The 24,794-nt window shown below is 36.9% G+C and overlaps 1 protein-coding gene across 1 annotated transcript; it reads left to right on the top strand.

Moving 5' to 3' along the window:
• Window positions 1–6,047: 6,047 nt before the first annotated feature.
• LOC124174013 lies at window positions 6,048–22,778 on the top strand. Its single transcript, XM_046553163.1, has 3 exons — window positions 6,048–6,147; window positions 15,692–15,774; window positions 22,497–22,778. Exons 1-3 carry the CDS (start codon window positions 6,082–6,084, stop codon window positions 22,612–22,614), a joined length of 267 nt encoding a protein of 88 aa, XP_046409119.1. The 5' UTR covers window positions 6,048–6,081; the 3' UTR covers window positions 22,615–22,778.
• The last annotated feature ends 2,016 nt before the right edge of the window (window positions 22,779–24,794 follow it).

The following is a 24,794-nucleotide window of genomic DNA, read 5'->3' as shown; positions in this document are numbered from 1 at the left end:
AAAATATTGCTTTTTACTATTTAATGGTATTTTATGCAATACCTATAACTCCCTCTATTTTTTTTTTCTCTGAGCAAAAAGGCGAAAATAGGACTCACGTGTATGAAATATGAGTGTGGTAATGCCTATATGGTAATGCGAATAGTGAAATGATGAGATGAGTGAATGAAGAACAAATGAGGACGTTTTCTACTTAGAGAGGATGATTTGCTGTCGGATGATTGCACTTATGACGAGAGCACTATGGGATGGACTCTATGAAACCACGTTAATGGGAATGGAAGGAGAAAGTCTTGATTGGATGGGTGGGATGTGGTGTGAGAAGTTATTCATGCTGAGTTGAAGAAGTAAATGCATTCGAGGTGTTATAAGTCAAAACCAATGGACAAGTACCGGCCCGGAACTAGGGCGGGGCTGGGGGGACACGGGCTCCGGGCGGCAAAATTTGAAAAGTTCATTTTTAAAAGTTATTAATATTGTTAATTAAAATGCTCAAAAATATTTATTAAGTTATTAATTAATAAACGATAATATTAATAAAACTTCGCAATACCAAACGTACATACGATGTGTAATTTCAACTACCTAATCTCAAAAAAATAGCTTACTTATTATTATAATTATAGTATTATATTATTGTGGTTTGGGGAGGGAGAGGGACGGAGGGAAAAGAAACTTCACATGTCTCAACGCCTATGTGTCAATACAGTCCGCCATCGTCAAACAATGGTAGGCAGCGTCGACTCCACAATAGTTATAAGGAAATCTAGAGGACTCTGCCCTCTATTCTTTATGACTGCCAACATAAATACTGTACACTAGTATACACACACATAGTAATATAAACTCTATGACTGCCACTAAGTTAAAATTTATGTATCAGTCAGTTTTTCAGGTCTTACGGTGGGACGAAATCCAAAAAAATCTGGCTGCAATGCGAAAAATGAAGTTTCTGCAAAGAATATAAATTTTGGCATGGTGGTGGAATTCAAGTTTTTTCAGTGCTTTTTAAGATTGTAAAACCATATTATAATAAATAGTCTACTATTCTAAGCCATTTTTTTTAATTTTAAAGAATTGCAACTACAGGATCTGGATAGTCTACATGGGCCCACACCTACTATGATGATCCCCTCAGTCGTCTTTAACCGTAAAATAAACATATACCCTTTATTTGGAGCTTTTTGGCGCACGGGCCCATCGCATCATGTCATTGTACTTATCACGGATGAAAAACTTCTTCGTGGGCTATTCTATTATTTAAGCAAAATTACCGCGCCAAATGAGATCCCGTTAAACCAGAGATGGGGACCACGCCGATTGCGCCGCACTACCCGATGTTCATCCACGGCTACGAACTAATCCGTAAGGCGCCTCAATTAGTGCAGGAAATGAAGAATTTTGGCTTGCAATTTTTTCAAACTGAATCGATTTTCTTAAAATTTTCACAATAAGTAGGGAATATACCAAGAATGAAAATCTATATCATGCCGACGGGCGCTTTTACCCTGGGGTGGTTTCCACCACTATCTCGGGGGTGGACATTTTTAATTATATTTTGACCGCAGGAATAGATAGAAAAAAAATTCTAAGAATAAAATGTTCTATCCATTTTTTGCGTCAAATTAATATTTTTCGAGTTATTCGCGATTTGAAGTAACAGTTTTTTGACGAAAAAATCAACGATTTTAATCGGTTGTAGGCAAATAACTTGAAAAGTATTAATTTTATTAGGAAATTGTCAGTTACAAAACTGTAGCTTGTAAAAAATTAAATAAAAATCTTATTTTATATTTCCTGTATGACCAATTCGGACCGAGCTACAACTTGTTGATGGTTACCTTTTGTTTGTCATACGCTACATTTGAAAGATTCAATACCACATAGCGGGAAAATGTATTTTTCCAGGAAAACTTATGCAATCTGTTTAAAAGTATTTGAAAAAACTTTCTTAAAATGAGAAAAAAAATTTTATCATGAAATTTGAGCGGGTTATGATTAAAAATAAAATCAGTCCCTACTTTTTTCTACGAAAAAAAAACAGTGAAAACAACTCTTTATTACCACACTAGTCAAAATTGATCAATGCCCTTCAGAATTTCTCTTTATTTAAGTATTGTTAATTGATCCTAGAAGTTTGTTTAATTTACAATTAAAATTTGAAAAAATTAGAGGTAAAAGTGAAAAGCCATTTTATACAATTTCGTTAAAAATGGTCTTTTTTTCAAAATAACTAAAAAAACTGGAGATATGAAAAAAATACAAGGGTATTAAATTTTAGCTTCTTCATTTTCAAATATTTTGAAGTGTTTTAATTTTCTGTAGAATAAATATTTGGTGAGATATTGATAATTAAAACCTCTATTTACAACGGAGATCCACCTTATTTAAACCCTTAAATCCCTCCCCTTTCAAAATTAAGGACTCGAAAAAAATTTAATTCACATGACCTCGTAATCAGTAAAAACCCTGCAAAATACTATTTAAATGAACTTTCTGTCAGCAAAAATAAAGGAGCTATGTTTGAAATACCAATCAAATGTTATTTTCGAAAAATTCGAAATCCACAATTCAGAGCATAACATTCCTCATAACCATTATTTACTTTGTGTGCTGTACGTTCGAAGCTAACGGTACACTCAAAGGGATGGTGAAAAGTGCCCCTAGAGCTTTTGAAAAATAAAAAATATTCACCTAAAGTGCATCAAAAATTATGTGTTTCCCCAAAGTTTCAGACCTCAACAATGGAAATTAACCCCAAAAAAAATTTAAACACGATTTTTAGTTTTTTAACCATATCTCCAGTTTTTACATTTGCCAAATCGTCTTTTTGGTTTTAAAATGTATATAATAGTACGTTATACCATCACGATTTTTTTCAAAAATTTTTGAGAAAAAACTACAATTTTACATAAGTTTGAAAATTTCAAAATTAAATTTAAAATTTTATGAAGCAATAGACACGCCGAAAAAAATATATGTTGTTACCCCTGCATTAAAGATATAATCCTAATTTTTTTCAGATTTTTAAAATTGGTGGAACACAGTCAATAACTGCTTTGCGCCATTAGCATCTAAGTATTCCAGGAGGATATTTGATTTTTTAAATGCGACAACACATTAAGAGGTCGACTTGAGGATCCTCTTTTGTAATAATCGTGATCACGTCACTCGCGGCCTACGGTTCCCGTCTCACGTTCGTCTTGATTGTGTCCCAGACGGCATCGATTCCCTTAACGAGTTAATTCTCCCTTAACGAGTAAATAAACTAAATTGTCAATGACGCCACCAACTCATGTAAGGCGGGCGGAAAATTTGGCGTTTTTTTAAATTACGTTAGAGCAGCTGAACAGAGGAAGATTTTCATTCCACTGTAAACTTTCCATCTATTAAATCATTTAAAAGCATTTCAATTTGGATAATATCGATAGCATATCATCGAGTATGATGAAGAGGGACTCTTGAATTCTTCTGGAGATAAAAGATGCTGGTAAAAGGAAGTCAAAAACTGTGAAAGCGGAATTTTATAAACATTAAGAAATCCAATGGGGAGCATGCACAATTTTTTTATAGTACTGGAATAAGAAGGTCTCTACCTCAAATGTGCTCGCCGAAAATTTCGCGTATGAATAATGCTTTTCAGCTGAGTTATGAGTCTTTAAAAATTGATCTCCATCGGCTGCTTGAAAACACGACGTCATCGGAGCGTGACGTCACGGCACGGAATCCACTGATGACAGACTGTAGAAGTGGATAGAAAATCGATCTACTAGGGCTCAAATGCAAATTTGGCGAAAATAATTGCTGTTGTAACGACAAAATGCAGACTGTGAATATTTTGGGTTGCCAAGGCGTTGTTGAAATAAATAAAGGGGATTGTTTGGGGAGATTTGGTAAGAAAAAAAATCAGCCGCCAAAAGGAAATCGAGCTAAAGTTAACTGAGGTGTTTTGCTTTCTTAAATCCCTCTTATTTCAATTTGCCCTTTTAGGAACTACTACAAAGCTCGACGAAGATTTTTACTTCGATATCTTGCATTCAAGGCTCTACCACTCAACTCTCTTTAGCGAAGTGAATGGTGTACCGTGCAATGGCGTCAGAGGCGTTTCAGGTCACGTGACTTCAAGCGATATTCGAGCATTTTTAATTAGCAATTATTGACGTTTGCGGAGTACTAGGAGAGTTTTGTCTTATATATTTGGACTCGTGAGAAACTTTTCTATTCAATGAGACTAACTAGCATGATGAACAAATTTCATGCATGTTCCCCATTAAGAAACCGAGGACCACACGAGTTCAGCGGTAAAAAAATCTATTTTAATTGCCTCAAGAAGATACTCATCTAAATTTCATTTCAGCCAATTAGCAGTTTTACCAAATCCTGTCAAAAACCTCCTGTAGGTATTTTTAAATGCAATTTGAATGATGATACTACACTCGAGTAAGCAATTCTTAGATAGCTCAATTCATTCCCTGATTTCAACATCTAAGTCAAATTTTCACTTAATGTGCGTTAAACGTGTGCCGACAAGGAAACAAATTAATTGCTTTATTGAGCAAATAATAGTGAATAATAAATAATAGTAAAATATCATAAGCGAATAATATACAGCAGTACTCTTTCCTAAGTAAGCGTAGTAAATTCATATCCACCGAATGGGTTGTATACCTGAATTGAGCTTCAGTGGAACTCAAGCATCAACTAGTTATTTTAGAAGTTGCCGTTTTGAATTTGAAATTTTAATGGTTAATTTTAAAAAGTGATTCATTACGATCGAAGTGCAGTGCATTAGTTCTCTTATGTTAAACTATATTTGACGAGGGAGATGTCCTTTTATAATATGCTCCAGCGAATAGAACGGGAATTAGCTAATATTCATGAAATTTCGAAAAAAAATATTCGACCTCATACGCAATACCTCAGAAGATACCCTTTATTTACTTTTAACCCTTGGAATACCTGCAGTTGTATCAATTTCAACATATACAAAGTTATAGTCTGAGGTTTCAGGCGAGATGGAGTGGAAACGTGACATAATGAAAATGAAAAAGCAGGAGCAATTTCCACAATTTTACATTTATTAATACGACCGGTTTCGCTTTTCAGCATCATCAGGTACAAAGATATCAAGTGCGCTGTGCTTAAACCCCCTAGCCTACCACCCCCTCCTACCTTCCTATTTAAGCACAGCGCACTTGATATTTTTGTACCTGATGATGTTGAAAAGCGAAACCGGTCGTATTAATAAATGTAAAATTGTGGAAATTGCTCTTGCTTTTTCATTTTCATATACAAAGTTGCATACGGGTACTATTTATCACGTCGTTAATCAAAATTTGAATGGCGCCCAGCTCTACGCGCTCTAGACTGATAAGTCTAATTTAGTAGCGAGGCATTATATGAGGCATTAAATGCGCGAAAATAATAAATCCCATGTTGTATGGCATTTGATCTCCGTATATATCAAAGTTTGTGGTTAGGCGCGGTTGCTTAGTTGATGGAAGCTATGTTAATGCCTGGAATTGAAGGAAGATCCGAGGGTGCTACCCTGAAAATTTTAGAAAAATAATGTAACTTCCAGAAATAACCGAGAATATTTGAATGTTGAGATTGAAAATGGTGTAAAAACTAAGCGTTTTCGTGCATAATTTTGGCACAAGGCTGAGACAATTTTTTCTCGTCGTACCTAGTCGCAGTTTTTTTTATGGTTCCAGCAAGTAGCTTCTTTATTACTTTCACTGACTCCTCCAGTTCATTCACCTGCCTCCCTCAATTGCGTGCCGCACTTGCTTTGTTTGATGAGCGCTTTCTGTCGCGAGGAGTGGCTGAACAATGTAGGTCCTTCCAGAAAAACGATCTAAGCTCTATGAATGTGGTGAACCCTTATATCTATCTTCCTCCCTCCCTGGAGGTTAGTGGGTCAAGAAGAGGGAAAGTTGGGAGAAACCAGAGACCACGTGACCGCCCCCTCTTAACTTTCCCTCACCCCCCCTCCTCCTACGAACCCTTCGCCCTCCGCCCTCCCGCCGCCCTCAGACTCTCTCCGACCGCTGTCGTAGACTGCAGTGCCCGTCCAACGACATGGCGTCGCTGCCCTCCGCCTCGCCCTTGGCCAGACTCCGATACCCATCTATCCTGCTGCTCTTGGTGAGTGCGAGTCCCGTTCCTTGCGCTGAGCAAGCCCTCTTTCTTCCGCATTTGCTGTCCGCTTCGACTAGGCCATCCCGAAGAAAACGGCGCCAGTATTACGTATTACTTGTATTTTGAGAGTATTCCTACAGGGACTCCGGTTTACTATACAGCAATATTCCTTCCGTATTCATTGGTATTACTCCAGTAATTCCCATATTCCTATCTATTCATTGGCATTCCACCGACAGGGTTATCGGTATTTCTACTGTTATCGTTGTTATTCCAGCGACAGTACTTATTGGTGTTCCAGCGATAATAATTATCGTACTCCTGGTGTATTCATTCAGTTATTATTCTGCAAATAAAAAATTCATCATGCTGTAAATTGAAATTTTCAGAACAAGCCAAAAAAAGAATGACTTATCGATTGCAACCATGAAAGAAAAATTTGAATTTAATGATGAATATAACGTGTCATGCGAGTGCCTGGATTCTAAGCTCAGGAGTGGACTACTTTAGCAATCGGACAGCTGCGGAACATTAGTAGTTTGGTAATTGGGAAGGCACACTCATAAATACTGTTGCATAAATACAGCCCCTTTCAGCAATTGTTATACGAATACGTTCTAGGACTCTTTCCTTCTGTCATCCGTTCGTCCACTTCAGTTCGGCTTGGGTCCCCGTGTTTATCACTTCAAAAACAGACTAGTTCATTCTGAAGGTATCTCGCGAGTTTTACCTCCTTTGATCCCTAAAGCTCATTGCTAAGCAACCGAATTTATACAAAAATTCCAACCTTGTGGCAATTAACTGACGACTGCCTGCGTTACCGACAGAAATCGCAGTGCATAGACCGTGGAGACCAAAATTCCCTCAATGTGTCTAATGTCTACACCCGGATTCCTAGCTTCAGCCGCTGTATTCACTCACGAATCCTTTTTTTTCCTCCGGCATTCTGAACTAACTCTCCTCATCCTATTCCGATCCTCCTCTGCCAGTCATCCGTCATAGCTTAAATGCTTACTGTTGGCTTCTTTCCCAAATGACCATCCAGGAGAAAAAGTTGTATTCGGGGCTCCTTTAGATGATAAGAATTATTATTGCACACGCTAGGGATGCAGCAATGATGCATCCTGGACTCTTGATTCATAAACCCGTTTTTTTACGAGTTTTTCTGGTGACGTGAAGCCTTCATAGCGTCTTTATTTATTGTGAAATTTAGCGTTTTCGAAGGCTCTTTGATTTTGATGGAGCTACAACACGGGGCCTGCCTTTAGAATGAATATTGTGTGAATTTCTCCATATTTCCGGTGCAACCGCGTCGGTTTGTTGGTGATGACAACAGTTTCATCATCATCATCATCATCATCATCATCTTCGACCTGAAGACGCTGGCAGCAGTGCCAGCGAAACTGTTGTCATCACCAACAAACCGACGCGGTTGCACCGGAAATATGGAGAAATTGGAACCTGAACACCGCGGAAATCTACGTAGAATATTGTGTGAGTTGTAAATTGGAAAGGATATTCCGGTGATATCCATGATAATAAAATAAAATGGTAAACTTCCACGCAATTTTATTTACAAAGTACCGACACGGCTTCGACACGTATTGATAATGACACTACGTGTCGAAACTGGGTCGGTACTTTGTAAATAAAATCGTGTGGAAGTTTACCATTTTATTTTATTATCATGGATATAAAACATTTCCACCAGATATCGCCGGACACTGAATTATGTTTCGGTGATAGTTTAGGGTGGTACAATGTTTCTAATAGGCTAATAAAATATCATGCAATGCTAAGTTTGTTTGCTTCTCAGAGATCAAGTTTGGTGCAAACTAATGAATGTAGAGAATCTTAATTCCCGCTTTGGAAGGAAGAGGTATTGACAGCCCATTGGAGGTGCTGAATCGTAACGTCATAATCCAAACGGTATTTCGCTCCGAGATCGGGCGAGTACGGGGCCGCACGTAGGATGCCAGTCATCGGGACATCGAACGGGAATTGGCCGATGGGCATTCCTGGTTAGTCTGCTCATCACCAGTCGTGGCCCCTGGTCGTTGAACGACAGAATTATTTTACGGAGCTTTTAACTTATGTGCTTCTGAATCGACGACTGAGATACTGCTTTTAATCGGTTAATGGTTTCTTTATATTTCAATATACTTAAATGCGAGAGGCCATTGATGTCATCGATATTAGTATTAGTATAACCATTACCTTGAATATGCATGATTTATAAATATGCGTTGCAAACGATATTCATATTAATTTCATGAATTGAATAGCATTTTATTGTTTGCAATTGGGAAAATTTTAGATATGATACGTAGTGACTCCTATTTTAGCTTGACGATTTCTCCTTGAAAGACGAGTTACTTCCTAACAGGAAATGGGTTATTATTGTGGGACGAAAACGCAACTAGCTTAAATAAGAAACAGTTCCCACTATCGAATGAACGATTATGATCATTCGACTCGATGGCGTCAACTTTCTTATGATTATTTTCTCATGTTTGACTTGTGAAATGGTCAAACTAAATTATTCAAGCAACGACTGACTCTTTGTGTGCGATTTCACTTTCAACAAAATCATCCTTTTAACCATCAAATAAGTTTTTCTTTAGTTAATTTGTGAACTGAATAAAAATTATGTGAATAATAAGTTTATTGCTAATTCATAAAGTGATTTTTTAATTGTAATTCAGTCTTTTATCAACTGAGGAAAAAAGGAGGGAGTATTTATGATTCTCTTCTTCCTGGATGAAGAAATTCATACCATTGCAGTATCTGAGAAATTAATCTTCGTCAGTCATAGTTCTACTCACTATTATTGAGTTTTTCCCATCTCCAAAACCAAGAGCAGGTATGTCAACCAGAATTTTCTTGAGAATATTTTTTCAGCCGTGACGAGGTGGTTTCCCCTCACTCTGAAATTTCTCTCTTTCTTTCGAAAGGTGCGCTCATTGTTGCGGAATCGGATTTATTTTCAAATGCTTTCAGCTCGCGCCGTTGGGAATCCCCTGGCGCGGCGATCGCGACGGGTGCGTGACGGGGGGCACGGCGAGCTTCGTGTGATAGACGTGACGTCGCGCTCGTCTTTTGCACTCCCTGCTGCGGGTTTAATTATAAAATAGGAGATCGTCTCTCAAACATTTAATTAGGGGACGAAAGTCACTATGAAAAAAATGACAACTGCCATGTCGTGACAGGATCCGTTGGGACCATGTTATGACCCCAGGCGCTGTCTCCTAGAGATTGAAGAAACAAATATTTCTACCTTGCGGTGTGCAATATTGTTGAAAACTGGAAGATTACGTCGAACTCTGGATGATTTAAAGTGTTAACTGTTTATTTTAGAATGGCTTTTCCCCCAATATTTATTATTTAAACCGCAACAATATAATGGAATAAGTGTCCTCGGGCATTCACTGCGTTGGAGACTTCAACGCCCGACATGATGCGTAACAACTCCGCGCCCTTCGCATTTGGGAGTGAACTCAAGCAATTATACGAGGTGTGCACAGAAGATAGCGGGAATTAAATTTTCAATTCTCTCTCGTGAGTTTTGAGAGTCCGATTATCAAATGTATAAATAAATGAATGCTTTTTTTAAAAAAACTACAATTCCTGTTATTTTTTGAAATGCCTTGTAAACGAGGGCAACTTTCATGAGGTTGGAAAGGCGAAATCTCTGGTAATGTGATCCCCGTTGGTTTTGATCGGATGATTCCGAAGATAGCGTTTGTTTAAATGTGTTTTTCATTCGGAAATTAGAATGTTGAAGTGTGCACGTCTATAGGCTCACCGCACACAAATTGTGCAGTGGATTCTGGGCGTCACGCTCGACTGTAATATGGAGCTCACACTTCGAAGTGCTGATGCTGTATCTTTTAATTGGAAATAGTTGAGAATATGTATGTATCTTACAAACGAGAATAGACCCCTGGTGCCTCCTGATTTCATATAATTAATTTAATCTCTCCTTCAGAGTTTGAGGGCCCCTAAACTTAACATAATGTAAATTTATGTCTAGAGGATTTTAGTGGTGTGTGTTAGCACAGAAAACACTTATGCATTTAGCACTCTCCAGCTTCTCCTTGTCAGGCATATCCTGTTTGCCTGTAAGCAAAGACTGGCTGATAGTCTCTGCTACGGATGACCATGCAAGGCACTAGATCTCTCTCCCTTTCTCTAAAAAAGTTCTTTACTATCTACAGCCTGGTGTGGGCCTTGGTAACCTCTACAATTGAGTCTTAACATTGTGTCCTCCTTTTATCTTCCTCCCTCTCTCTCGAGACTACCATTTCCTTCAAAGTCTTCTTGTACATCCTGTAGAAATTTCTTTTGTAGTCATCCTGGCGTATTCCTTATTGCTATTTATAATTTACTTTGGAGTGCATTTCGATTCCTCTATTTTCTAAATGGCTCAAACATACCAGCCGTAGTGCCATGGAGAATCAAACTATGCCCTTCTCTTCAGGAATATCATTAATATCTATGCTCATGCTAATACTCCATCTCACTCCTTCTTTAATTAGACCTTAGATACTACCTACTATGCTGATTTAAAATTTCTTGAGGGATTTTTCATCATGTTTTGGAGAACCCCTCGTCGGAGCTCCACAAATTACTGATGGTATTGTCATGGTTCCCAAACTATGTAGGTAAATGTCATTTTTGCTCTGAATGCAGTTTATAATGATTTAATGATAGATACTGTTGTATAGCAGGCTATCCATCGATAAGTTAACATTAGAAATTCGTTTTTGTCATGGTTACCAAGCAATGTGATGACAATTTTTGCACTTATTGGAGTTTACAGTGACTCAATGGTAGATATTGTTGTGTCGCACATTATCCATCGATGAGTTAGCAGTAGAAATTTGTTTGATTTATGAAGTGATAGGTGGCTTGGCTACGATGCTCTCCTTTCTCCATCCGCCGAACTTGCCTCGTAGGCGTCTTCCGCTTTCCTCAACTGCTGCCCCGCCCTCCCCTTCCGCCTTGGCGTCCGGGCGCTGTTGCCGCTTGGATCTCTTACGACCAACAGCTGATTGCTGCGGGGGGGGGGGGTGGCTTTAAGAGGGGGATGGGGTGTTAAAGGTGCGTGCATAAGGTTTGGGCGGGCGCATCGCGGTGACGTCACTTCGTTCTTGCGTCATTTCCTTCGCGTCATCTCACACGCCTCCCCAATATCGGAGTCACCCTTGTTTGTCGAGTGGCTTTCGCGAGAGTAAGACTGGGGGGGTGGGCGTGAAGCCCTCTTGAAAGTTGAGTTCATATTGTAGCGGTACGGACCGGAGCCGGCCCGACGCATCATATAAAACATCGCGGCTGGGGGGGGTTACGTCTGCGCGCACACTCACATTTTTAGCATTTTTTTCACGGAGTTCTATCCTGAATTTATGTAAAGGGTTTATTTTGTTTTTTCCATTGTAGTATATTTTTTTTATGGATGTGACATGGTGTGAGAGTGGATTTCCGGGAGAGGCGACGCAGTGGTTCTCTCCCGGAATACGTTTGAAAACCCGCCTTACGGCCGGGGAAAAAAGAGGGCGTTGAGGTGCACCAGAGGTGATTGTGGGTAGTGCAGAGTTTATAAAAGAGGGAGACGAGAAGGATAGCTCTCTCTCTCTTACGGTGTGACACAAAGATAAGTCATAGTGGCGTGCGGTGACAAGCAGCAGCAGCTAAGCTACGGCACGTGGTGGAGGCCGATACGCGGACAGCTCTTCAGGGGTGGCGAGAACATCGGATAAAGGAAGTAAGCTTGGAAATTACCAAAGCCCAAATAGATCCTTTGGTGTCCAGATGATTCCCCCCTTTGAAAGTCCCAAGTGTGCTCCCCACAATAAGGCCCTAGTGAATTTACTGTTGGCTGGTTTTAGTCACGGCCCTGCAAGACTTAAGTGCGGCACGTGGTGAAGTTTGAGCATACTTTCTGAATGTTAGTGTCACTTGGCGGATCATTGAGCCCGAGTTCAAAACGGGTGGCCATTTGAACAGTAACGCCCAATTTATAATTGCTTTGCATGGAAAGTTCTTTTTGTAAGTTTGATGTCACTATTTTTTACGTTGCTTATTCGCTAAAGAGCGTGAGTACATTTTGTTGTTGGAAACATCAATGTTTTATAATCATTGAGAAAGTGCTATTGTAATTTGGGAAGGAGAAGCCGAAGGTGAATATTTCATGTTGGAGGTGACGCCGATGGATTTTGGAACGGGGATTTATTGTGTGTGTTGGGAATGCTTTAGTGTCAGTGTAAATTTTGGAACCTATAGTAGTTCAATTATTAAAATCAATTGTAAAAGGGAAGTCATTGAAGTTATTTGTTTTGCTATTGCCACGATTTCCTTAGATCCTGTTGTAAGTGAGTGTGCGTGCAGGCACGAACAATTGGGGAACTTGATTTTAAGCCCGGATACGGTAAGTCTCCGTAGGGGCAATTTTCTATTTTGGGGGAGTGGAGAGTTAACAATCACATGTACGGGGAGATATCGAACGGGAGGCGAGCGGGCGGCTCTCGCGGTTTGAACCGTTACAATATTTAAGACCGGTTCATAGAAAAAAAATTAACAGAAAATAAAATTACGCTCTTAACCAAAAGTTAGCTCCATGGCTCAACAAAGTTTTTTAACCCTTAACCAGTGACGTGCAATTCTTGTTACAATACCAGTGACGTGCGGTCTGGGAGACCGCAATAAAACAAAAATTCGTAAAACGTTGCAAAGTCATCGTTATTGCGTAGTTTACGGTTTCTTTGACTTCTCAACTATTATAAAATTTATATTTAATATTATGCATTCCAAATACGAACCAACTTTTCGGTAAAAATTGTTATTTGAAACAGGATAAAAAAACTGACATCAAAAACACTTGAGTTATCATTTTTACTATGGTAATTTTTTAAATTAACTACTTAATTATCCACGCTATGCAACTAAAAATGCTTCCTTACAAATTATTTATTATTGTTATTCTACTGGAAAAATTACTAGGAATTGTTTTTAACAACTTTTTGATTCATTTCCACCAGCATTACGTGTATTGGATTTCCAATTTAGAGACGTGAGGTCTCACAGACCGCTATTAAAATTCAGTTGAAATTTTTCATAAATATTAATAATAAGAACGTTGAATTTTAAGAGTGCTATGTTACATACATACATGTCTTATTATACAAAATTATGACTCTCCCGAGGATTGTAGATATTTTGAAATAGCAATTTTGAAAATATTCATAATTTTAGAAACGCAGGGGTCTCTCAGACCGCACGTCACCGGTTAAGGGTTAAAAGAAACATGTACCAGACGCCATATCTAATTTACATCTACATAATACCCTGCGAGCCACGTCTAGAGTGTTTAGCCTGGGGGTGACCAATAACCACAATGAAAGGGGATCCCCAAATGCACACCACATGTGCATAAAATAATTACGCATAATAAAAAAATAACTGCATATTTACACAAAGGCAAAACTAGCCAACGGTTAGTGAATCCTATGATAAATCCATGCAAAGTTAGAACAATGGAAAAATGAAAACATGCAATGAGCCGTCCAAGCGAGTGATGCCAATAATCTAATTAATCTAGACATCGTTTTTATCCCTGATTGCACGAGGAAATGATGAAATTTTAAATCCTTCTGTTTTGCAGTCAATTTCCTTTATTTTCTTCGGTGAACGAAGGATATTTCTTTCGTCAAATGAGAAAAAAATCTCCGAAAAATTCTTCTGAAGAAGTGCCACTAAACTGCTGCAGACGCTTATTCGAAATTGAGTCAAGCCATTTCTTAGCTACCTCGGAGTTTTTTTCGGAGTTTACTTTTCCATTACATGTTATACCTGGGCATTTCTATGAAAATGCCAATTATTTCTCTCAAATTAAAATTTAAACTGGAAATATTCTGTCTTGATAAAGGAATAGGTAAATGGTTGAATTTTATGAAATCAATATTTGAAACACTATTCAGATACTTATTAAAAATTTTCAGATTATACTTCGATTCACAGAGTTATGAAGATGTTTGAAATCATTACACTTAGGAAGTTGACCTGGCAGTAATTCCGTCACATTTTGGCCATAATTATTATTTTTTTTCTCCTCTTCTTTTGTTTTTTTTTAATTTCTATTTTGGGCATATTTAGAAGGTATTTCGATAATTAATTTAGTTTCTGTATATGAGCATCACTTTCATGAATGTTTTTTGAGCATGCGCAGTTAGAAGTTTTGCATTTTTTGTATTTTACAATTTTATCGATGTATCCCATCTCATAATTTCCTCTAAAGGTAATTCCGTCACGAATAGAATTGCCCAACTATGTTATTTTTCATCTCAAGATGTCTTCTTCCATGATCAACGGTTTGGTTTAACAAAAATTGGCTTTTGTCGTATGAAAAAATCGAGCTACTAACCACGGCCCTGCGCGTTCCTAAAATTTCATGCGCTAATTTCACCAGGTTTTGGGATATTGTTTTCTTCGAGCGCTGCCATTCACTTATGGGTACTTGAGTCTCGTGCTAAGTGCTCCCTGAGGATTATTTATTGCTATGTTTCGATATATCGACCTTTATTATAGATTTCTATGCATGTGACCAAGATGGTAATGACAAAACATAAGATCGGTTAATTTTGGTTAATTAACTCCGATTGGCCAATTCCGACGATAGCGTTAGTTGATATATCATTCTTTTGTTTTGTACATTTTATACCCATCGAACTTTATGCTCGCGATGAATGAGATGTATTAGATTTCCATAAAATACATTTTTACCCCTTCACTGCCAACTTTTTCCACGTCATCCTATTTATCACGCATTTCAGTCATGCCTTGGAGTCTCCAAACTATGAAATGTGGTGCTGGATTAAGCTTGCCTTGCCCTTAGTTTAAATTGACGATGGTGAAGGAGGGTTTTTCAATTTTCATTATGTTTGTTAATTTCGGATATTTCGAGTAACTCAATTTCCCGTTACGATTACCTTACAGGTACTTTTCCTTTTGAAAAAATGCAACAATTACTTGTAATCTGCTCATTGATTTCTGAAACTAGTCATTACTTTCCCATTTTGACTGTATCAACTGGCGAATGCCAAGAAGTTTGTGTGAACTGACATATTCCTAAGCACGTAACTCTGCCAAAGTACCAACCAAATGCAATGTGTTTAACTTGCACCTCTATTTTAAAGAAACATTCTGTAAATCCTCCTGCATGAATGTCTTGGACAGTTTTAAAAATGTTTTACGAAAAGTAACTCTAACTATACTTGCAACTGTAAATAGTTCTATTACGCTCTATCATTCAAATTGTAACTGTTACTTGTAACCGATTGCGAATTTTGAGAAGAAGTTTTTACTGAGCCCAGTTTATTTTATTTGGTACCTTAGGAGCCCATCTCTGATTAACGATCACGATGAATGAATCTTTCATTCTTCGTATTGAAGAGATGCCTCTCTCTTAAGGCAAAGCATTTCTGTTGCATGAAAATCATAGCACCAGCGTGATATCCACTGATTTCACGATCTCTCTCTCACTCTCTCCCAACAGTTGGTGATGTTCATGGTTCTGGTCGTCACATACGGCCAAGGCACTTTGACGCCCAAGGCTCCAAACTTCCAGTACTTTGAGAGGTGAGCGGGAATCTTTGAGACTACCACCCGCCATACTCCAATTGCAGACACCCGTGCGGGCAACAGCCAATGGTGGCTCTAGAATCCTCTTCAGTGCCCATGAAACATTTGGATGGTGTATACAATAACTCGCACAAAATCCCAAAGGGGAGCTTTGATTTCAAGTTTTTTATCAGGACTTAAACTCTTTGGTGATGCAAGGGTGGTACAAATGTTTTTTTTTTTTAAGTCGCATTGTGGATGAATTTTTGGTGTAATTTAATTAAGATACGAACCACAAAAGAAAAACAGCGTATTCGTACAGTAAATGAACTGAACTGCTGAACTGCTTTTGAACTGCTTTTGAAAATTTATCGAAATTTAACTACTTTACAGAGGTGGAACACGGGAATTTCCGGTTTCTACGGCAGACATAGCGGTTATCAGTTACACAAAAAAACTTTTTGTGATAAATATTAACGTTCCCAAGGGTTTAATGAAATTTTTATTGGTTTAACATAATTTATGGAAACCTTTACCCTACCTCAACTCACTATTCCTATGCTCGAGAAAAATTAGATCATAAAAGCATAAGCAATTACCGTATATACTCATATTTAGTTTTATTGAGACTGGATAAATTACATACATACGTTATTATTCGAGGCTATTATTTCTGTTACATTTATAAAAAGTTCTGTCCCACCCAAAACTTTGAAAGTTTCCGAGCCTGTATAATATGCAATGCATTATTGAACCACTGAATATACAAAAAAATCAGGCAATGATACTTTTGAAAAATTGTACTAAATATATCCAACCAACTCCTGTATAACTTTCAGTTACATATTATTTTGCCCTTAGCGAGATCTTGAAGGATCGATATGGTAAGCATAGAGGAATGATTATTGGTTAAATAAATATTTACGTTTGATTTTAAATTTTTAAAAATATAAATTTTAACAAATATTTTATTTAGAATGTGTTTTGATGTACATAAATGATTAATTGATACATGAGTGATTTCTATTCAATTTTTGAGCTGTGTTATCATTGTTATATTTTAATACTGAAAATGACTATGAATTGCATTACCTCCAGGCTTGTATTCGGTATTCGAATGTGTAGTTTAATTTATTAACATACTAGCTGACCCGGCGAACTTCGTATCGCCTAACAATCAATGAACTTACAGTTAACTTACACCATTTATAAATCAAGAGCGGCTGTATCGCTTTTTAATCATGTTTAATTTATTATAATAAAATAAGGATACAAATTCAATAAAACTACGTAAATGAGTACCAAAATTGCTTGTCAGAAAGACATTTTCTTTATTGAATCTACATAGGGTGGATCGGAGCACGTATACGTGGATTTTTTTCAACAAATTTTCTTACGTTTTAGCTTAAGAAATTTTGAGCATTGTGGTTTAATAAAGCAGTTCATGAAATAAAAATTATACACATTCAGTTGTTGGCTATTTGCGTTATTAGCTGTAAAAAAATGTTTTTAGGTCCAAGTCTGTTGCATACACTTGGCCCATTCAGGGGGCAGGTTGACACGACCCCAGACCGACGCTTGACTGATGCTCAAAATCGTGCAAGAAAAGCCCCTATGAAGTAGCATTCGTATCAAATGACTTTCGGCGCGCCAGTTTTAGTATCTCTGTTTGGAAAAAATGCACTGCGTAAACGTACTGCATGCGTAAACGTACCACGGTGAGCCCTACACATTCGGGTTTAATGTCTTGCGTCAAGCACCTTCTGAGAAACAACAGTTTTTGTTTTGTTATCAGGCGCAAGATGAAGCGGATGAAGCTAAATAAATATAGCGAAGCAAAGCAGTGACGCAGCGAGGGGAGGTTATGGGGGATAAACCTCCCCCAAGAGCTTAGAGAATTTTTTTATGAAAGATTTTGTTATTAATATTAGGGGGACGGATGACTAACAAACAAAACATATTTAACTATTCACACAGCCACAAAACCCACTATTTTGAACCATTTATCTTAAAAAATGTCTGGGGGAAGTGCCCCCACACTTCCCGCTTACCTTAGCGAGTTTTCTATACCCTACAGACCCGTGGTATTAGCTGCGCCCAAAACCCCCTATCCTAGCTACGCTCTTGAAGCGAAGGAAGAAATACAGAGGATGGTTTATCGACTCGTGAACATAGCACGCTAAATTGACCATGAGAAAATCATGGGTTTTCATTAGCACATGAGCACAAACAACACAAAAACTGAAAGAATGACCATGCGATTTTTTAATCGTTATCACGAATGCAACACGAATTGTAAATTGAATACGTTTAAGCTCAAAAGGGCATATGAGTTGAGATCATGGAATCTACGGAATGAGGACTTCCTAAACTTTGAATTTTCCTTTGAGTAAAGTTGCGTGAATCACATTCATCACCAATTTTTTTAATGATCAAACACGTTCCGTTGGATAGAAAGAAACTACATTTTTCTGTAAATCGTGCCTTGGTAAGCCAGGTACGTCCAAGGACTTAAAATATTCAGATAGATAGTTGGTGATTTCGTCTTCATTTGTTACGCATTTAAAAGATTCGAATCCATGCAGAGTACGAACTATTTGAATTTACCTCGTTTTAGTCATCCACATCTTCGTTCTTGCTCGCTAAATCAACCATCTTTGATTCTTTTGGTGATCAATCATATGCTGGAACTCTTTGTTGATGAGCTCACTGAAACTAATTTGCAATCATTCCAAGGAAATGAGTTAAAACTACTCGATTCCTCGACAGGAACACGGACATTACCGTTTGTCAACAATTGCTTGGAGATTTGTTTACAAACATGGTAGTGAAGTGTCAACTCGAGCTGGGCCACGGCTGGGCTTACAATCAGCTCGAATTAAATTTAAAAAATGTAATTTCAATTTAATTAATATTTTGAATATATTTAGTAATTAAAATGTTATATTGTTACTAAATTCAGTTATTAAAGTGGTAAAAACAAAACAAATTATTTAATTTGTAGTTTTGACCGACTTATCAATTGTTGTGTTACTATAACTCCTAAAAGCATGTCCATAGGAAAGAGATGATTTTTTTTGTGAAATTATCCTTTTTTTAATGGCCTATATGTTAACCCCGCCTGAGACGAATCCAAAGAACCAAATCTCATTGAAATCGGTGCAGCCGTTCTAGAGTTATAAGTGTTCTAACTAACACGATTTTCGACTTTCTTTTATATATATAGAAGAAGATTAAACCAACTGCTATATTTGCGCCTTAAGAAATGATAAATTATAAATAATTACTTATGTATTATTTCCGCATAGTAGATAAGTTGATTGAACTCTTCTCTAGTCAGAGTTTAACTGGGCTTGAAGACGCCCTCGATTAAACGAAGTTTTTTTGTGGATATGCATTATTGAGAAAGAGGCGGTGATTGTTTTCTGTGTTAACCTGGATCCGCCCAATGTAACAAAAATGTCACACCCAGTATCGCTCCACTGTAATGGCTCTTGCATCGTTCGGGCACGGTATATTGTTGTATTTTATACCTTATAAGGAAGAGGAAGCTAAGTGCTTCAATTCAAGGTAAGAATTGTCAAGTGAGAGTGAAGACCTATCCTTTAAGTACCCCTGGTACTTAGGTGCCTTCCCTAGACACTAAAAATGGACGTTCGCTTTGTGTAAATATTTAATTTTTTCATTAACTGTATGCGCTACAGTGACAATTTTTGGTATGTATCAACATAATGATACAAAATTATTAATAATACATTATTATGTTTGGTATTGCTTTCCATTACTGTAATATACTCTGATAAATGTTACTGTGACATAAATGTCACATTGGGCGGATCCCTATGCAAATCTTCAAAGTCTCGAATTTTATGCTATAGTTAGAATTTATTGCATTTTCAACGTTTTTTCCTTCGTATTCCCACCAAAAGATTTATTATTTATCAATTTATCGATAAATTTGCATTTATTAACTTTTATTCCGGTATTAATTACTTTTGAATTAAAATTTTTAATATTAGGGATATCGATAGCTCAGAGATATTACACTGTGTGAAGCCAAATAGCTTCCGGAAAACGAAGACTTTGACGCATTATAATCAATATACCTTGAGCCACCAGAAGCAGCAATTGTCACTGATGAGGACATTGCAGATGACCAGGCTGGTGGACTTATGGAAAATTTAACGGGAAGACAACTTCGGGCAAGAGTGTAGCTTGTTTTGCAGCTTGATAATGATAATACTAATGAATTTCAAGAGAAGTCCGGAAGAATTTCGGTACCAGTTACACGTAAGGAAAAGGATTCGAAGTCAACGAAGCGTACATCACTTCTCCAACAGAAAAAAGCATAAATAGAAGCAGCCAATTGGCGACGGGAGGATCTTTTTGTAAGATATAGGTTATTCCCGAAACCTATATATAAATAGATCTTCCTGAATTGAGGGAAAAATCATGTGTAGACATTTTTGAAATGGTTTTTTTTTTTGGATGACATTTTTTTCTCACAGCAGAATAAGATAACTATACTAAGTTTATTGTTTTTTCATCTCCTAGTATCAGTATAGAGGAGATGAAAATTTTCATAGGAATTTTACTGTTGTGGGGTTGTAACAAGGTTCCATCCAAGCGATGCTCCTGGGAAGATTCTGGGGATGTTTACAACTCAATGCTTGCCGTAGCCAAGCAAAGGAATAGGTTCCTTGTGATAAGTTAATACCTTCACTGTTCAGACAATACGATGCCCGGCATAATAGACAAATTGTGGGAGCTTCGCCGTAGATCACTAAATTGAAAGAACGTTTCAGGGGGATTTTTCCCACTGAGAAAACTCTTTTGGCAGGAGTATGATTGCGGATTTTGGTATCCATCCTTACATACAATTCATTCGGCGGAAGACAATCAGTTTTGGTGGTGGTGGTGGAATATTTTTCCTTGGCTTTTGGATGTAGCTGTTCACAATCTGTTCACAAGCGAAATCTGGTCCTTGCATGTCACAATTAGAGATCAGGCGTGTTACAGTGCAAACATAAATGACCATACATCGATGCGAAGCCAAGTATAGCCGCCGTACTACTTCATTTTCAACAGAGGCAGACAGTGAAATATGTTACGATGCTAATGATCAATTAGTCTCAGTTTAACTATAACAAAAGATTGCGTCGCCGTGCTGGAGAACATTGCGCTTCCGTCAAATGCACAGCATGCGATGCATGTAATATGAACAAATATTGCTTTACTACTTACCACTCAAAATGGTACGTATACGCCGGCATTGAACTCTAAACCAATCTTTAGTTTATATGAAACAAATTGATTCAAATTTCAATCAATTTTATACTGTATTACACTCTTATGTGTTGTGAGAATATTTTTCAAACATGTATATTTATTCTATGTATTTTCCAAAATTGAGAAATGCATTTTCAACTGTTTTACTTATTAGCCATGTAAAAATATCATTTAAATGTACCTTCAACAAATCCATTGATTGTGTCAATTCAAGGTTCTGTAATTTCATAACACCGAAAACTTTACATAAATTTAAAATAATTTTTCTTGAGGTGTATTTGACAAGTTTATAATATAAACATTATAAATATAAATATACCCCACATTTGTGAAATAACATTGAAAAAAATCAAAAAAATTTGTACATCTTAAAAAATCACAATTTACATCGAAAAATTTATGAATCGCGGGCAATGGAACTCTGAAAATTATTGCTAAATTTTTAAACAATTTACTTTAAATTTAAACAAAAGCTTGAAAATAGTGTACGTAAATAATAACATGTGTTACTAGTGTTTTTTATCATTTAAATGGACAGTGCAGCTCAAATGCGAAAAATATTTGCTTTTTCTGGGGAAATATTACCTTGCACCAAAAGACAACAGATCCGCCCAATGTGACATTTATGTCACAGCCTGTATCTCGGAAACTACATAACCGATCAACATAATATTTTCAGAATGTAGTAAAAATGAGACCCTTACCATTCCCCTAGAATATGAATTATAAATCTCAAAAAAAATATTTTGGGCGGATCCAGGTTAAATATCCATTGATATCTATTAATTTAATATGCGTTTCAAAATTGATCATCTAGATCGATTCACAAGCGAAGATAAATGTAAATTAATTTAAGGAAATTGCTGCCATTCTGTTGATGCGCTGCCAGGAGTTATTAGAAAAAAACTTGCATGGCATAACTATTGTGATAAGAACTGAATCCTTGGCAGCTTTTCCATTAGGTTTTAAAAACTAATTCAGTAGACAATTATAGCTTGAGCTAATAAGTTATTTTGTAATAAGGCACCTTAAATTTTTTTTGTCTTTTTCATTTAATTTTTTTCTAATGGTTCATTTTTGAAGAAAGTTTATTAGACTCCAATGTTTACAGCTTTTGTTAACATTAGAACTTATTTTTATATTCATTTAAGATATATTTAACCGACTTTATTCATAATAATGAAGGCGTAGGCTTCTTAAACATTTACTATAATCTCAAAAATAGTTCTATAAGAGTTTAAGGTTCATGGTTTGAATTGGTTAATTAGGCTTGAAAGTCCATTTTGGACAAAAATTAGGAATGTATAAGTGAAATTAATAATTGAAGTAGAGTGATTGAGTAGTATGGATCTTTGGAAAGAAAGAGCCCGAGAGTACGATTGCTTCATTCTACCGGCTGATTTTAATCATCGGTTGAGAGAGTTATGCTGATTGAACCTTTCCCTCCACAGGCCCAAATATCGATACCCATACTACGATGAGAACGGAAAGGGGAAGCTGCTGTACGGCTACGGTGGCGCCGAGCTCTACCAGTACCGCTCGTACACGCCGCTCGAAGGCATCCACTGACCGTGACCACGTGACCTCTTCATCGCATTCACTCTCCAAGCTCGGGCGTCTAACGAGCATTCATCAAAACATCCAAGATCGATCATTTGATCAAATTTGTATTCTAATCATTAATTTGTATCAATTTTATGCTTGTTGTTATGAATAAACATTTTTATTAATTATCAGAGTCTGCAGCCTAGATATTCTGCCCTACGAGTACCAATTAGAGTATTTTTATCGAGTTCATGACGTAATAAAAAATAGAAGACTTGTAATTCATGAGGTTGTAAGAGCCATTTTGTTCCTTTTCAGTTACTTAGTAAGTATCTTCACCTCTTTATTTTCCAAAGCTTTACTCTGGACTTAGTCCCATCGTATTTATTTTATTCTTGATCTCTTGTTTTAATTTTTATAAATATTAATATTGAGTTTCAGGTCCTTTTACATAAAAAAAACTGGTGCCGATGTTTCGGAAATATATTTTCCATTATTATGGCTTATTATATGAAAAGATGAGAGGTACAATAAATAACAAAGATCTTTAAGTATTAAATATTAATTTTACAGTATTAATAAAAATATCCAATGATGATTATCATTTTTTTAAATATTTTTCACAATCAGCTTAAGGCTGGATGGCGATACTTGGTGGAACTTGGTGATGGGAAACATAATGAAAGATACACTGTTGTATGTTCCACAGAAGTTTACTTAACCGACCAAGGTTTCGACATTACACTAGGTATGTCATTTTCAGAGGCTCAATTTTTGCACAATTTTAGTGTTGACGGAAAGCAAAGGAGTTCACCGATGAAGTGCGAATTCAAGAAAGGCAAGGGTTAATTGCAACCATATTGGCCCATAGGCTGTTCGTAGATAAGAGAATGGATGAATCAAACATGTTTAATTGCGTTTGGGCACTTAGATAAGGCTTTTGATGGCGTGGATATGAATGCAATGCTCGTAATCCTGAAAGACAATGGAGTGTTTTATAATGACCGAAGAATTACTCACAATTTATGGTAAAACTAAGTATCTCTGATTAAATCTGAATACAACTGCGAAGAAGCAAGAATGAGGAAAGGAGTGAGACAAAGGTGTGCTCTGACACCAGTAATTTTCAATATGTCCATCGGGAAAGCTACCAACGAAATGAAAGAGAAAGCGCTAGGAGAGAAAATCCACGATCAAAAAATTAGCATGCTGCGATTAGCGCAGTCATGGCAGAGACAGAGAGAGACCTGAAGAAAGTTTTTTTAGCTATGGGAAACATAACGACTAGATATAATGTGAAAAAGAATGCAAATAAAACAGTCTGTCTGTCCATTTGTTTGTTATCAGAAGCGAAGACCAAATTGAAATTAGGAAACCATAAACTTGAGGAGGTGAAGCAGTTCTGCCACTTGGGATGCCGAGTGGCCAAAGATGAACGAAGCAAGGCAAATAGTAGAATATCCCGAGCCAAAAGGGCATTCCTCAAAAAGAGGAGTCTAATTACGGCTGAAAATATTAGCGTTGAAGTTAGGAAGCAATTTATTAAGACTTGCGATTGGAGCATGATTTTTTGGAAGTGACGAAGACCGCAACGGAAAAATCAAGGTTGGAAGCTTTCTGAATGTGGTGTTGTAGAAGAATGATGAAGATAGAATAAATAAATCGTGTGAGAAATGCGCAGGTTCAAAGAAAAGTAGGAGAGAAAAGAAGTTTTTTAAGACCTTTGGTAGAAGACGGAAAAAATTAAATCTGCTAGGTAGGGCACGGATGAAGTAGATGGTGCAAGTGATTAAGGATTTAATGCAGAAGTACTTATGTGAGTGTTAAAAGATAAGTGGATAAAAGGATTTGTGAACGGCTGCGTCAAACCAATCTTAGGCTTGAATACTATTGACGACATCTTTTTGGGCCCTGAGGTATTGCAAACTACTTATTAAATTACATACTACCCAGCTGAGTACGTTTGTATTTAATCCTTAGGGGTATTTAAAAAATGGTTCCTTACATACAAGGGATTTATTTTAAACAAACTTTTAAGTATATTTTGAATGCAAATCATGGAGTATGAAAATTTTGAATTTAGTCTTACTTTAGAATCATATCTATTTTATTCATATTTATTATAAATAAGACGGAAGGTTTCAAACTTCAATGGTGTTCCAAAGTTCATTATAGAATGAACGCGTATATGACCTGATAGGGCC

Source organism: Ischnura elegans, chromosome 1 (assembly GCF_921293095.1).
Source record: "Ischnura elegans chromosome 1, ioIscEleg1.1, whole genome shotgun sequence".
In the NCBI taxonomy this organism is placed as follows: domain Eukaryota; kingdom Metazoa; phylum Arthropoda; class Insecta; order Odonata; family Coenagrionidae; genus Ischnura; species Ischnura elegans.
Note: the sequence above shows the minus strand (reverse complement) of the source record. Positions and strands in the feature narration are given on the sequence as shown.

Coding starts and splice junctions, on each gene's coding strand:
- LOC124174013 (XM_046553163.1), top strand. CDS start 6,082: ATGGCGTCGCTGCCCTCCGCCTCGCCCTTGGCCAGACTCCGATACCCA. Junction 6,148..15,691: donor CATCTATCCTGCTGCTCTTG/GTGAGTGCGAGT, acceptor CTCTCCCAACAG/TTGGTGATGTTCATGGTTCT. Junction 15,775..22,496: donor AACTTCCAGTACTTTGAGAG/GTGAGCGGGAAT, acceptor TTCCCTCCACAG/GCCCAAATATCGATACCCAT.